The 13,553-nt window shown below is 43.5% G+C and overlaps 1 protein-coding gene across 3 annotated transcripts in view; it reads right to left on the bottom strand.

The window, feature by feature from the left end:
* The window catches only part of XPO1 (exportin 1), a 34,684-nt gene extending 21,398 nt beyond the window's left edge, over nucleotides 1–13,286 (bottom strand). The window contains exons 1-5 of one of the 3 annotated variants that reach the window (XM_059840510.1): nucleotides 13,144–13,286; nucleotides 12,531–12,586; nucleotides 8,841–8,972; nucleotides 5,082–5,183; nucleotides 1,158–1,230 (exon numbers count right to left, since the gene is read on the bottom strand). In XM_059840510.1, the coding sequence (XP_059696493.1) occupies nucleotides 1,158–1,230; nucleotides 5,082–5,183; nucleotides 8,841–8,966 (301 nt within the window). In that variant the 5' untranslated portion in view covers nucleotides 8,967–8,972; nucleotides 12,531–12,586; nucleotides 13,144–13,286. Of the gene's footprint in view, nucleotides 1–1,157; nucleotides 1,231–5,081; nucleotides 5,184–8,840; nucleotides 8,973–12,530; nucleotides 12,998–13,128 lie in introns of those variants that run through there. The other 2 variants (XM_059840511.1, XM_059840509.1) reach the window with 2 other exon arrangements.
* Nucleotides 13,287–13,553: the final 267 nt, after the last annotated feature.

Here is a 13,553-nt window from a genome sequence, read left to right as displayed (position 1 = left end):
TTAGTTTCTCTGAAGGGCATAGCTGTGTCTGAGCCTTAGCTGAAGCTGTTCCCTAGAAACCTCCAAGAGCAGCATGAATGGAAACTTCACTTTCAGTTTTACTTTCAAAGACAGCTACCCTCTGCCAACCTATAGTTGGAAGGGATGGGGAAAGTTGAGAAGAGGAATAAGCCCAAAAGTGTCAAGTCCCTCTCTATGCATTTGTTTTCATCAGCACTGCAAATTCTGGTTTAATTAATATAGTTTCAGAACCTAAGCACTGGCAGTAAAAATTCAAAGCATGTCTCAACATGGTTAATAAAAGCTCTCAGCAGAACACAGAAATATGGAACTTTTAATTAGTTCCAAGACCAGCTTTTAGTAAAAAGCCAAGTATAGAAGAGTGACACCATTTAATGTCAAGAATTTGAAGTGGTTGCACTTAATGTTTTAAAGTCCAAGTTGTGATGACTTGACAGCCAGCCCTGTGAAAAGCACTAACCCTGCAACCACAGGGGTACCTCCATTTACTGGAGCCAATGTCTCAAAGTCAGCAACACTGCAAGCTACAGGGGAGGGGAAAACCCATGAACTAAACACAGAACTGATTTCCAGACTTGCATCATTGCATTGATGGGAGACTGGGGCTTACCCTACACTGCACCAAGTACAGCAACCTGCCTGGCTTTACACTTCATGAATTAAACCCAACTGCACAGCACCTGCCTGCCTAACAGAATGAGTGACCATCAACAGGTAAGACAGTCCATCTACTCAGTGTTTCCATTTTAAAGTCATTGTAACTGCTTACAATTCCAAAATAATAGCACAAACCTACACAAGGTAACAAGTGGGCCACAGAGTCTGCTTGGGGCTGCACACACAGCTTCCAGAGGAAGAAAACAAAACCTCCTGTGCCAAGCAGAGGGAATGAAAACCTCTACCTCAATGCCAGTGGCTCACCTCATGTGTTTCAAAACTATCAGTGACACCTTTTCCACAAAGCTGCAGAATTTCAACTGCTCCCCAACCCACTGAGATCACTATCACAAAAGTGAAAGATGTGGTTTCATCATTCAAGATAGCATACCACATGACAGAATGTTACTTAGAGACTGACAGTCTAAATCTCAGTTAATAGACAAAGCTCTGAGGAAATGACAAAAATCCCTCCCTACCTTCGCACTGGTTCCTTGGAAGAATCTTCCATCTTGTTTTTATCACATTTTCCAAGATTTGCAGTCCATAATACTGAAATTGGAGAAGAACAAAATGTGAGTACATTACTGTAGGACTAACTAACTTGCAGGACTCTCATTCAATCAGACATTCACACTTAACATCTAAGACTTCAAGATTCTTAAACTAACAATTTTATTAAATATATGTCTATTCACCCATTTACTGAGGTTTCATGCATCGTATTTTCTTGTTTTATTCTTGGCTATACTAAGTCCTGCTGTTTGATCATGCTCACACCAGGAGGGGGGAAAAACAATAATGGAAAGCCCTCTGGCAGACAATTTTGGCTATCTGGAAAAGTAGCAGCCAGATATGAATTTGTATCACAAATGACTGCTCCTAAGTTTGAGTATTAACACAACCAGGCTCCTAAAATATTTAGCAGCTTGGATGGTGTCTCAAGCTTCCTACTGTTCCTCTAAGAGCTGCAAAAAAAAAAATCTTGTCTTAGCATCACATGTCCTGACACTGGCACTTTCTAGAGAAAATATTTCCCAAACTTCACTGGTGTGTACTTTAGGAACAGCAAGACAACCCACAGGTTTATTTCATTTCAATCCCCACCCCAATATGGCAGCTATTTCTAATATTTAAAGATGAACTTTTGTGCTCAGTCAAAGAACAATAAAAACGTGAATAAGCTCTTGGAAATCATTTTACCTTTCAGGAATTCCTTCCTATGTTCTTACCCAAACCATTAACGTTGCAAATGGCCATTCCCTCTGCCCATTTGTCCCTACTGCCAACTCACAGTAACAGGGAAAGAAGTTTGTCATAGCACAACCAAAAACCTTCAATATGTAAAACCCCATTAGCATGAATAGACAGGAGAGAAAAGGGGATGAGGAGTTTTGCATTTACTTTATCTACAGTGGATTAGGAAGAAAAAAAAAAACAAAAAAACCAATGCCTGAAAGGTAAACTCAAGTTTTCACAGTTCCAAGTTTGGCTGAGAATAAGAGTTCCTCTTTAAAATGGTTAGTTACACAGAGTAGGATCATTAGCATTTCCACCAAAGGGATCATCCAGACTTCAGTTTCATAAAAAATACACAATGTAGACTGTCCCAAGCTACATTGTACAGAAAGAGCAATTTTGCTGTTCTCATCTTAACATAACCTACATCCCCTTTCCTTCCCTATCTGATCCCAGCTCCCAAGAGATTTCAGGTGCACATCCTGCATCTGTAAAATATTCTGTCCTCTTCCAAAACCTTGGGCATCAAGAGAAATTATGAATCACAGAAAGTTGGCAGGGTATTGTTATTACCTCCATGGTCAGCAGCAAAAGCTTATCAAACTAGCTTTTAACCTGAAAAATTGATTTAATTTCGTGACATAAAAGCTAAATGAAATCAAGGGGATTTACATGTAAGAAAATGTGCAAAAAATATTCTTAAGCAAAATGCTTCACAGAAATTGATTTCAGCCACTCCTATGAATTTACAGACACCATCTGCAAGTGATCCAGGCTCACTATACAAAACATACAAAAGCTCCTAACAATGCTGACAGTATGAATTTTTATATCAGACAGTGCTAACTTTCCTGAAGCACATCTAAACTCTAGTGAAATTTCTACTTCTGCAGGCACATGCATTAATTTTTCAGGTATCAAATAACTAGAAATGCTCATTTTCTCCAAAACTTTTTTCCACAAGTGAACCTATTTAGCTTTTACACCAGAATGGCAAGTCTACTTTCATTTTAAATAAACACTAGATGGCCAAATGAAACTTAAATGAAAAACCTAACAACTGACTAAGGACAGATCTCATCTCCAGTGGGTTTTTCCCTCACTGAGAATTGCCTGGAGTCAAAGAGAAGGACAGACACCTCTAGCCATCTGCCACACCTATCCCTCATTACCTGCTCAAACATCTCATTTGGGTTCATGGACCTTAAGCTGTTCATGCTGCAAAGGTTTCTACTCCTTTTGTGCCTTCAGTTCTGTCCTCTGCAGTGCCTTGCTCACTTCCTCCTCAGTCCCAAAACTACTCCTGTTCCCTGACACTCCCAGGTGACACTGAACAGCAGCAGTAAAACCACTGTGCACAGCCCTCACCTGCACCTCCTTCTTGCCACACCTCACTGCAAGGGCTCCAGCAGCCCAACATCCTGCAGGGGCCTTCAGGGGTCCTTACTTTGATTCATTTACTTGATGGCTGTAATTACTATTATTTCTCTGACAATGAGGAACTCCACTCCCAGAAAAGTCTCTGATAACCAATTACAAAGTCCTGCCTTGTAATCAAACTACTGCACCAGCACATGAGAACACATCTTATCTCTGTGTAAGACAGAAGCTTTTCAAAAACTAATTTGCTCTTGGTTTGCTAACTGTCTACCACTAATTCACTGCCCAGTTATGAAGATGAGGGACAGGCAACAGCAAAAGACTCAAAAAAAAAAAAAAAAATAAAAATAGCATGGAATGATCCCTATGGTAGAAATTTCTCTGGCACCCTTATTACTTATTTTATGCACCGAATCCCTTTCCCTCCCACCTCCCAAGAAACAAAAAACAATTGATGAACAGAATTCAGTTAAAGGGAATCAAAAGGGTAGACCTTGTGGAGGCCTGCCGTCAAAGCCTAGCTGTGTCAGTTGCACAGGAAGACACCCCTTTTCTTCCTATTACAAGCAATCAACATAATGGAACATTATGATTAATATCAGGTAGTGTTAACAGCTTTAATTAAAGAAAAAATATGATTGCATAAAAGCCAAATGTCATAGTGCATAAATTTAGCACCAAATCATTTGCAATTTATGTAAATTGAAGAATTCTTTACCTGTTGCTTTCTTTCTGTTCCTCTAATCATCTCATTTTTCACAAGACAAATTTGAGTTTTTAAAAATACTGTTGATAAATCAACTTAAACATTAGTAATGTCTGTCAGTATAAAAAGCAAAGTTTACCAGGCAAGCAAACAGGCAAACACTGTTACTTAAAGGTGCTTAAAGGTATTACTTTGAGGAAGTTCTTTAAACTGTTTTCCCCTCAACTTCAGAGAGCAATGAAAAAAAAATATGAACTGCTTCATGAATACCACATGATTTCAGAAACCATCCAAACACAATTTTTTTTCTGTTTGAACACAGTATGTATCCAGCAGAAAAACATGCATGTCAGTTATTTGAGATAATAATCATCAAGCTTAAGACAATGAAAACACATTTTGCTCATCTTTTTGGCTCAAACTTCACAAGTCTTAGGTACAGCATTTCAAAATGCAGAATAAGCCCTGAGTGCTGCCCATTGTAGCCCCTACCATGATGGATGGATTTCCAACAGCAGTAAAAAGCAAATGTGCTCTGCATAGTAGCAAAGAACTGATGTGCTACAAACTTTGGGGTGCTTAACCTTTATTGATTGCTCAAAACCTTGGCCTAATGAGGTTTGGTTTGTCTTTAACACACCTAGGGACAAATTTTCTCCTCAGTTACGTGCACGTGGCTTTCATTATGATCACACACAGCCAAGCACTTACCCAAGGACAAAATGTGGCTCTAGGAGATTTTTCATGACTCAGATTTATACAGACACAATACCAATCTTGGGAACTGGCATAATGCTTGGATGTGCCTTGAAAAAAAATTCTGTGTATCCAATTTAGCTCATCCTCAAAAAAATAAAAAAAAAAAGGGGGGGGGAGGGATAAACTCTTGGCAATGTCAAATGAAGTTTGAATATTTTTTTCATTCACAGTTCTTGCTTAAAGCAATCTTTGGGAACAAGACAATCAAAAAAATATGGTTTGAATCAAGAAAGTCTATGTCTAAAATTGAGATACCTTCCTCAAAGTTTATGAATGGAAGAAAGAGGAAAACCAAATAAATAAAAGTTAATTTGCTTACTTTGGTATTCATGTTCTGAGAGAACTCCAAAATTGTATCAACTCTTGTCCACGCATCAGGATGTTCTTTTAAGTGAGTCAACACTTCTTGTGCCATTCTTTGCTGAAAGAAAATTTGATTTGAAAAAAGTATTTAGATCATTTCAGATTAGATTATTTAAGAAGTTATATACTGTCACTGAGGACATCAATATGTAACACTCCACTTCAATTTCTTATCTAAGAGTTATGCAGAACTCAACCAGCAGCAACAAGTCCCTTAAGCCTCCTTCTGTGACAGCTGAAGTCAGTAACAACCAAACTCCAAAAGCCCATTGATGCAGGACAGTAATTCCTCATTCCCACTCTTCCATCCTGAATGATTCATCCAGACCAGCAGCAAACGTGCAAGAAAAGCACACAGGATGGGGAAAACCTACTAGGGAATGGAGTTCTCTCCCCTTCCACAAAGCCTTCTAGATAAAACTTTGTTCTAGGGCACCCAAACCTTCTAGCTCCTGTGGAAACACTCATACAAAGTGCCAGGTTCCAGGAACACTGTTTTGTGCTGCAGAACTGTTGATTTTATTTTGAAGAACCACAGAGCAGAGCATTAGAGGTCTCCAATCCCTCCTTCTGAGGGATCCTTGGTGTACCTAACAACCTACAAAACCATAATAAAAACCTGCTGGCAGGAGGAAGGGAGCTGGTCACACCAATGGTTCGCTCTTCCTTGGGACTGACATTATCAATTACTGTCCTAGATGCTGTGGTTTCTTGAAAACCTCATCTGCAGCAATTACACATGGAAATAGCTGAATTCATTTTAGCTATCCTCTTCAAAAGCCTGCATGTCCTCAGGAATTTTTAGGGAGCCAAAGTAATGTCAGTCACTTCCAGAAGTGCCTCCTACTGACAAATCTTGCTCCAAGTTGTACCCCCTGCAAGCACCAGGCACTGCCTCACCACCAAAGTGGACATTTTACAGCACTATTAACACACCTTAGTTCATTCTTCACTGCACTGTAGAGCCAACTGGACAGTTACAGAGCACTTAAAGCTTTGCTTTAGGATTAACTTCATCAGTTACAACTCACTACAGCCATGCAGCTTTCCTAGTCTCATCCAAGTGCATACTTGAGCTAATCAGCAACTGCTGTAAGAAAACTTGTATTTTCAGCAACTTAGAAACCCAGTCAAGACCCCAAATCTATACACATATATATAAAAAATACAACAAACTGACAAATTTGGCATGTGATTTTGAAATGAAATTGGAGGTCTTAACAGAAAAGGGTAAGGATGTCTAAACTATCTGTACAAAACCACCTGCACCCCTACTTGATATAATTGAGCACAGTGGAGCAACTGGACCAGCAAGTGCCTGCAGATCTGATATGGACAAGTACCACACAAATATTCTGTTTAAGACCACAACCAGTACAGCCCTATTGTTCCAGTGTGACATCAGAGCTAAAAAAAACCCAAACAGAAAACCCAGCACTTCTAATACAGTTTAGTTTTAAAAGGGAAGGAATGGCTGTATTTCAATCTGCAAGGGTGTTTTTATATTGGCCTCCTGTTTGCTTCTAATACTGGTGACATATCCCAGGATCAAATTTCAACTCCAACAAAACACAAACAGTTTATGTCCTTCTCCCAGTGCTGAGAGGTTTGCTCTCATACCCACTAACCCCTTTTCTGGACATCAAACCCTGTAGTTTCATAAACAGTACAAATTTAGTAATAATGGTTAATCAAGAACAAAGCTTTTATCATGTTGCTGGTACCAAAATGAAATTTGCAAATAATCTTTCTGGACGTGTGAAGATCTAACAAATCAATGGAAGTAGGAGGCTGGGATGAGTACAGCTAAACATTTATGAGTTGCATGAAACCTCCTTAGTCATGTGTTGCACTGGGGTAAGGACATTCTTTCTTTTCAGAGAACTATACCCAAAAAAGCTGAAAGAAAAAATTCAAATCTCCAGGACAGAAAATAGCTTCTTTCTTGCCTAATAGAGATCAGCAGATAAGAGTTTTGCAAGCAGAGATAAGAACTAAGCAGAAGGAGGAGGCAGGTGAATCTGAAAGCAAGTTCAGCACAGGCCATTCAGGTTGCATTCTAAACCTGTTTTACCCTGACATTACCCTGACCTGTTCCAGGAAAACCACTGGCAATCTCTCAATTTTAATATTCAGTTTCCTCAACTCCTATTATTCCTGTCACCCTTTAGTAAAGGACTTGAGCTGTCAGACTCCACTGAGAACCATTTTTCCTGCTTTTTTTTTAACTCCTTGGAAGAGGAAAAAGCTCAGACTCCCTGAAATGTCTCCAGTTTGGAAAGGTACTACAATAGCTGATCAAAGTTTCATTGAGGTGACACGTGTAAGTAAATTAATTTAAACAAGTTCATATTATCATTTACTTCTGCCAGTTAAACACCACCTCTTGAATTTTTGCATTTTATTGCATTGATTTTCTAAATACTGGAGAGTTTTCCCAGCTGTTTTAAGTGAAGCAACTTCTAACAATGCCAGAACAATGGCAATTTGATCATTGTATTTAGTGTTAATCCTTTCTTCTCCCTACAAACCTTCCCAACTTTTTCAACTCTTTTTAAACCAAACAACACTATAAGCATCACCTATTTTGCAGGCAGTAAAAGATCACAAAACACGTGCTACAGATGTCCATACTTCTAAGACAAAAGCTACAAGGAGTTTTCTGTCAGTCTTAAGCTCTTAAAAAACTACAGCAAGTAACTATTTGAATTTAGGACATCCAAAATGCAAATATTTCAAAAAACAAGGTATGTCAAAACCTATTGGAATTCACATTAGTAATCTCTACAAAAGCTTTTTTTTTTTCCCCCCTAAAGAGATATACTTGCATATACTTGCTTTGTGTATCATTGTTTATTCTAACAGCTGGAAAGAATAGAAAAGCATCAACTACTTTGTCCCATTTAATTCACTTATTGTTGTGCAAGACTATCTTAGTAAGAGATGCCTGACACTGAAACTCCCAATTTGTTGAGCCTGAACAATTAAAATCTGCCGGGAGAGGAACTATGCCAACACCCTTTGTAGCAATACTTGCTCTCAACATTTAAGTCTCCTTTTCAAAGAAGTTCAAGAAACAGATTTAAAAAAAAAAAAAAAAAAGCAATAAGATTCACTTTCAAGGCAATATATGCAAACACACAAATGCACAGTCCTTCCATTTCAACTTAATAGTTCACAATCTGCACTAAGTCCAAAGGAAAGAATGCAAGAACCTGTGCAAACTGTAATGGAAAATAAAACAGCCCAGATACAAGAAAGGAACAAACTCTTCTATTAAATAAGCATGACAAGCTTCTTTATAAGTACAAACACAGTAATAGCATCACAAAGATTTTTCTTTTAAATACAATTCTTCACTGAAGCAAACATTACATTTATGGCTTCACAATCCTGTCCATGATAGCAAGCAACAGGTAGCTCAGACTTTGCTGAAGAACTAAGTCAGGAAAGGTGAGCTGCACCAAGTGTCCTCACCAAATCATATTTGCTAATAATTCTCAACATCAGAAATGAACACACACCAAATAAACATTTCTCCAAGAGTCATTTCAATGTGAATTCACATTTCATGTGACTGCCAGTGATATTCCAGTCACTAGCTCAGTAAATTCACTCATATTACTAATTGTTCCCGAAGTGAATTGATTTTGCTCAGCTGATTTGCTGTAAGGTTAAACATGGTCAATAAATGTATGTTCCAAGTCCACCTTACCTGTGCACCTTCTCCATGGTACAAGCAGTTCACCACATTGTCCAAGAGATTGATATCCAGTTTCTGGTTAAAATCCAGCAGCTGACGAGCTGCATGGTCTGCTAACATTGTCATAATTGCTGGCATAGATTACTGCAAAATAAATTTTTAAAAATTGATCAATTAGTAAGAAATCATTATCAGATGCAGCTGCAAAGCAAGTGCTTCAACTTAGCTCATTTGTCTCATTGAAACAAGATGCTTATGTTAGCAGCAGTAGATAACATTGGGTAAAACACTGCTTTGATTGTGGGGCACATACCAGGACAAACTTTTCTTTTTACCCCCTGAAAAATTCACCCATCCCTACCCCAGCTCAACTCTCAGGGTCTTCAACAGATAAAACACAATGACAGTCTGAGCAGAGGATGGGCTGTGTTACCAGCACCCTGGAGCTTCTTTCACAGCACCTACCAACCCCTACATGTCTGCTGGCAGAAAAGCCTGGTGTCACTACAACCAAACCCCAGACTGGCAATCTCAGCCAGTATCGAGTTCCCAAGGCCAACAAGCACATTCAGAAGATTCAGTTCCAAAAGCTTTTAAACACTTGGATATGGAGGTGAAACGTGATCTACACAGAGCAAGAAATTAGCCACAGGGCATTTTTCAAATTGTTGGGGGAAAAAAGAAAACCACCTTACAAGTTAACCACATCCAAGTAAAAAATTACCACTGAAACTAAGTTGACTGAAGGCACTTTGAGACCATGAAGCACAGGGGCTGTTAAATCAGCAGGTTGCTCTGCATGCCATGTGAGATCACTCCAAACCGAAATGGAATTCTACTACTACCCAGGGACACGAGCATTAACTCTTTGTCCTAGATAGAGCAGCCCTGATAATATGCAAAGGGAGTCAGGTGGGGTGTGTGAGATTCTTCACCAGCCAGACACTGGTGCAAGATAAAGACATTTGTGAAGAGCAGGAAAACAAGCCAGAAGCCACAGAATTTTTGATGCTAAGTTTCACTTTACCTTTTTCACACCACCTTGAAACACCTAATCAAGTTTATTGCCCTGCTCTCACAGAAAATGGCAACTCTTAACACATACTCCCAGCCTGCCATCTACAGCAGCTCTGTGCCACTCACCCTCCTTTCCAAACCCTGTAAACCTACAGATCCCACATGAAACTGCTCACTTCACAGTCGGCCAGAAGTCTGGGAAGTGCAAGATCAATCAGAAGTTACACCAGAGCCATCTGCATACTCAACGATACAACCTGAAACTCTTCCAGGAACACACCCCATAAAGTCAGATGTGCTCTCACTAAATAACTCCATGTGTAAGGAAGAATTTGTTTCATGCTTTACGTATTCAAGTCATGCTCAAAAGTAAGGAGCAAGACAAACCTGTGCCTCAACCCCAGTAATTACTAATTAAGTGAAAGTTTTACTGCAGCATCCAGACAAGGAAAATCTTTTGTTTGGAAATGTGTATTTGCAAGTAGTGTCAATGAATTTCTGTTACTTCTATGTATAAAAATAGCTTCGAACAGAAATCTTCTAATTGCATTTTCAACTAGAAAACTCAGTATTACTACACTAACACAACCATTTTAAGGGCTTCATCTCAACATCCAGTCAAATCTTTTTACATGTTCCTGCAAAACCAGGAGAAAATAAACATCAAGTAGGGAACAAAATAAATTAAAAATAACACTCCATGTCTGTTCTTCCCTCCTTCAACTCCTAATGTTTTCAAAATTGTGATGTGAACTCGGGAAGCGAGAAACACAGCAGCAGAAAAGGCTGACTTCATTCTTCATTTCATTCTTTTGGCTCAGGAGGACGCAGAAAATGTCACCTGGCAAATGAGGGGCAGTGAGCAGCACCACTGAAAGGAAACTGCACCCACGAAGAGGCTCAGAGCAGTCTACGCTCCCAGGCACGCCCCTTTTTGTCCACATCTGGCCTCCATGGCTGAGCCGGGAAAGCGGTTTCCAAACTACAATAAATGTCGTACACTCAGGTAGGGCCATTCATTTCAGACCTGAGCCTCTTTCGGTGGTTTTCAGGCCACCCCGAGAGCGCCGAGGAGGAGCAGCGTGACCGAGAGAAGTTATTCAACACATGGGAGCAAAAAGGAAATGTTTTGAATAGGGCCCTTCGCCACTCCCAGCATTATCTTCAAAATGACCTACCTACTTGGCCAGCCGAAACACAGAAATGGCGGCTTTGTGGCCAGCAGCACCTGCAACCAACTCCATCTCCCACTCCTAACCCTGTACCCACATGAAGCTCATAATCTCTGATTTACTGTACTCCTACACTTTTCCCTCCCCCATCATGCCTGAACTCCGGAACAGATTTAAGCCTCGGCTCCAAGAACCACCACTGCTCAGTCCTTCAATAAATGGGCTAACAGAAACAAAAGAGAAAAAGTTAAAAAAAAAAAAAACCAAACGATAAAAAAAATCTGAACTACAACACAGCAAGAATGTGACATCTACCGAAGGTCATAAGAACTGCATTTACAGCACTGTTTACACAGTTATCCCAACTCTCGATGACCCTGGACCTTTAACACAACAGTTAGCTTGTTGTGGTAGACCCGATTCATTTTGGCATGTAGCACACAGGAATATCAGCAGGCACTTAATAGTAAGAAACGTTGAGCATTTACCAAGAATCCTACAGCACCTTTAACCCAGATATTTAAAGCTCATTGGGGGCAGTGACTAAAAAAAAAAAGCAAACCCACCCTGGAAGAGTCACTGTGCCCCATTTCCAAGCACGCAATGCAAATGAATTTCCTCCCTCTTCCGAGGAATTAGCTGCATCACTTGTAAATCCCACCCAGGAGGGGCGAGTGGCTCCGAAACGCAGCGCACGACAAACGCGTCCGCATCACACACCAGCAATGGCAACGAAACCGCCCCTTCCCTTCGCCCCTTCACACACACACACACACACACGTGAAGGAGAAGGACGAGACGGATTAAGCAACATCTGCCCGGCACCTCGGAGCGTTCATTTTCGGCTGGAAATAACTCACACCCACCCAGCGCCGCGGCCTTTCCCTGGCTCCTGCCGCAGCGCCCCGGCGGGCGGGCAGCGCCCCGGCTCCCGGGCAGCCGCTCCGGCTGCGGCTCGGGCCGGCAGGGCCCCGGCTTCCCGGCGGGGAGCGGGCCCGGGCGGTGGGTCGGGCGGGCCGGGGCCCTGCGGAGCGCGGTGGCCCCGCAGCCCCTCCCTCCCTCCTCCTCCTCCTCCTCCTCCCCTGGGCTCCAGCCCTGCGCTCTATACAGGGCTCCCCACGTGATCCAGGCGGACGTTTCAATACTGCTGCACAGACACACACACACACACACAAAAAAATATTTCTGGAAACTTCCACTCCTAATAATTTACAGATTATGTCGCTGGGTTTGCCCGTAGCCGATCCCAGCCCGCCCGGCCCCCTCCTAACGAGGAGCATCCCCCGCAGCATCCGTGGCTGCGCTGGGCCAGGCCGGGGATGCTCGTACCCCGAACCCCATCCGAGCGCACCCCCGCCCCTCAGGGCTTCTCCACGGGCTCCATCACATCTCTCCTGGCACAGGCCAGGCTCTGGGGCCCCTGCACGGGCACATCCCCCCCTTCTGCCCCTCAAAATACCCCCCTCTGCCCCCTCCGCGTTGCCCATCGCGACCCCCCACAACCCTGGCTTACCTAGGGGTTTCTCACAGCCTCTTCCTTCAGAAAGTAGGGGCGAGCGAGCCAAGTTTCTAACCACCACACGCCACAAGAAGGAAAAAAAAAAAAAAAAAAAAAAGGCAAAATAAAAAAAGACCACCAAAAATAACCCCCTCCCAAAAAGATAGGGGAAAAAAAAAAAAAAAAAGGACCACGGAAGGAGGGGGAAAAAAAATCAGCAGGGAAGGAGGGAAAAAACCACCACGGCAGGAGGTGGGGGGGGAAGACGAGCGCTCCCTCCTCGGCGGTGGGTCGGGGTTAGTGGCGCCACTCCTCCCCTCGCAGCGTGCCCGGCCTGGCTGCAGCAGGCGCCCGCAGCGGCCCCCGGGGCTCCGCGCTCGGCTCCGCGCCTTTCCCTCAGCCCCGGGAAAGCGGCCGGCGCGGCGCTCCGGCCTCGCTGGTGCGGGGGGGATCTACCCGGCTGCGCCTCCCGCGCCGCCCAGGCCCGGCCCCGCCGACTCTCGCTGCCCCTGCGGCTGCCGCCCTCCCCGCCCGGCGCTCAGTTCGCCCCCATTCCCGCCGCCCCCCCCGCGGCTCGCACTAAACTTCGCCCCCTCAGCTACGGGTCCCCTACGAGCAGGTCACACACGCGGCGGCGGCGACGGGGACTGAGCGCGGCGCGTCTCCCCCTCCTAATGCCACAGGCTCGGAACCGGCTCAAACCGGTTCAGACTGGGAGATTCCATCTCGGTTTAGTTTTCAGCCCATGGCGCCGCGGAGCGTTTGGAAACCTCGGGGGCCCCGCCCAGCCTCCGCTCCCATTGGCCCCGGGATGTGCCGCCGCGAAGGCGGCCGCCACGCTGATTGGTCAGACGGGCTGTCAATCCGCTGCGCGCCTCAGATGGGCGGGGGGAGCGAGGGGCCGCGGGGGGGGGGTGAGCCGAGGGGATCCGCCCCCTCTCCAGCAGCGCTTTGCGCGCTAAGGGGGGGGCTGCCGCTCTCCAATAGGCCGAGCCGCGCTGTCACTCAGAGAGGCCCCGCCTCCGTCCTCGTAAAGCG

This window comes from Haemorhous mexicanus, chromosome 3 (genome assembly GCF_027477595.1).
Source record: "Haemorhous mexicanus isolate bHaeMex1 chromosome 3, bHaeMex1.pri, whole genome shotgun sequence".
In the NCBI taxonomy this organism is placed as follows: Eukaryota; Metazoa; Chordata; class Aves; order Passeriformes; family Fringillidae; genus Haemorhous; species Haemorhous mexicanus.
This window is presented reverse-complemented; position numbering and strand designations above follow the sequence as displayed.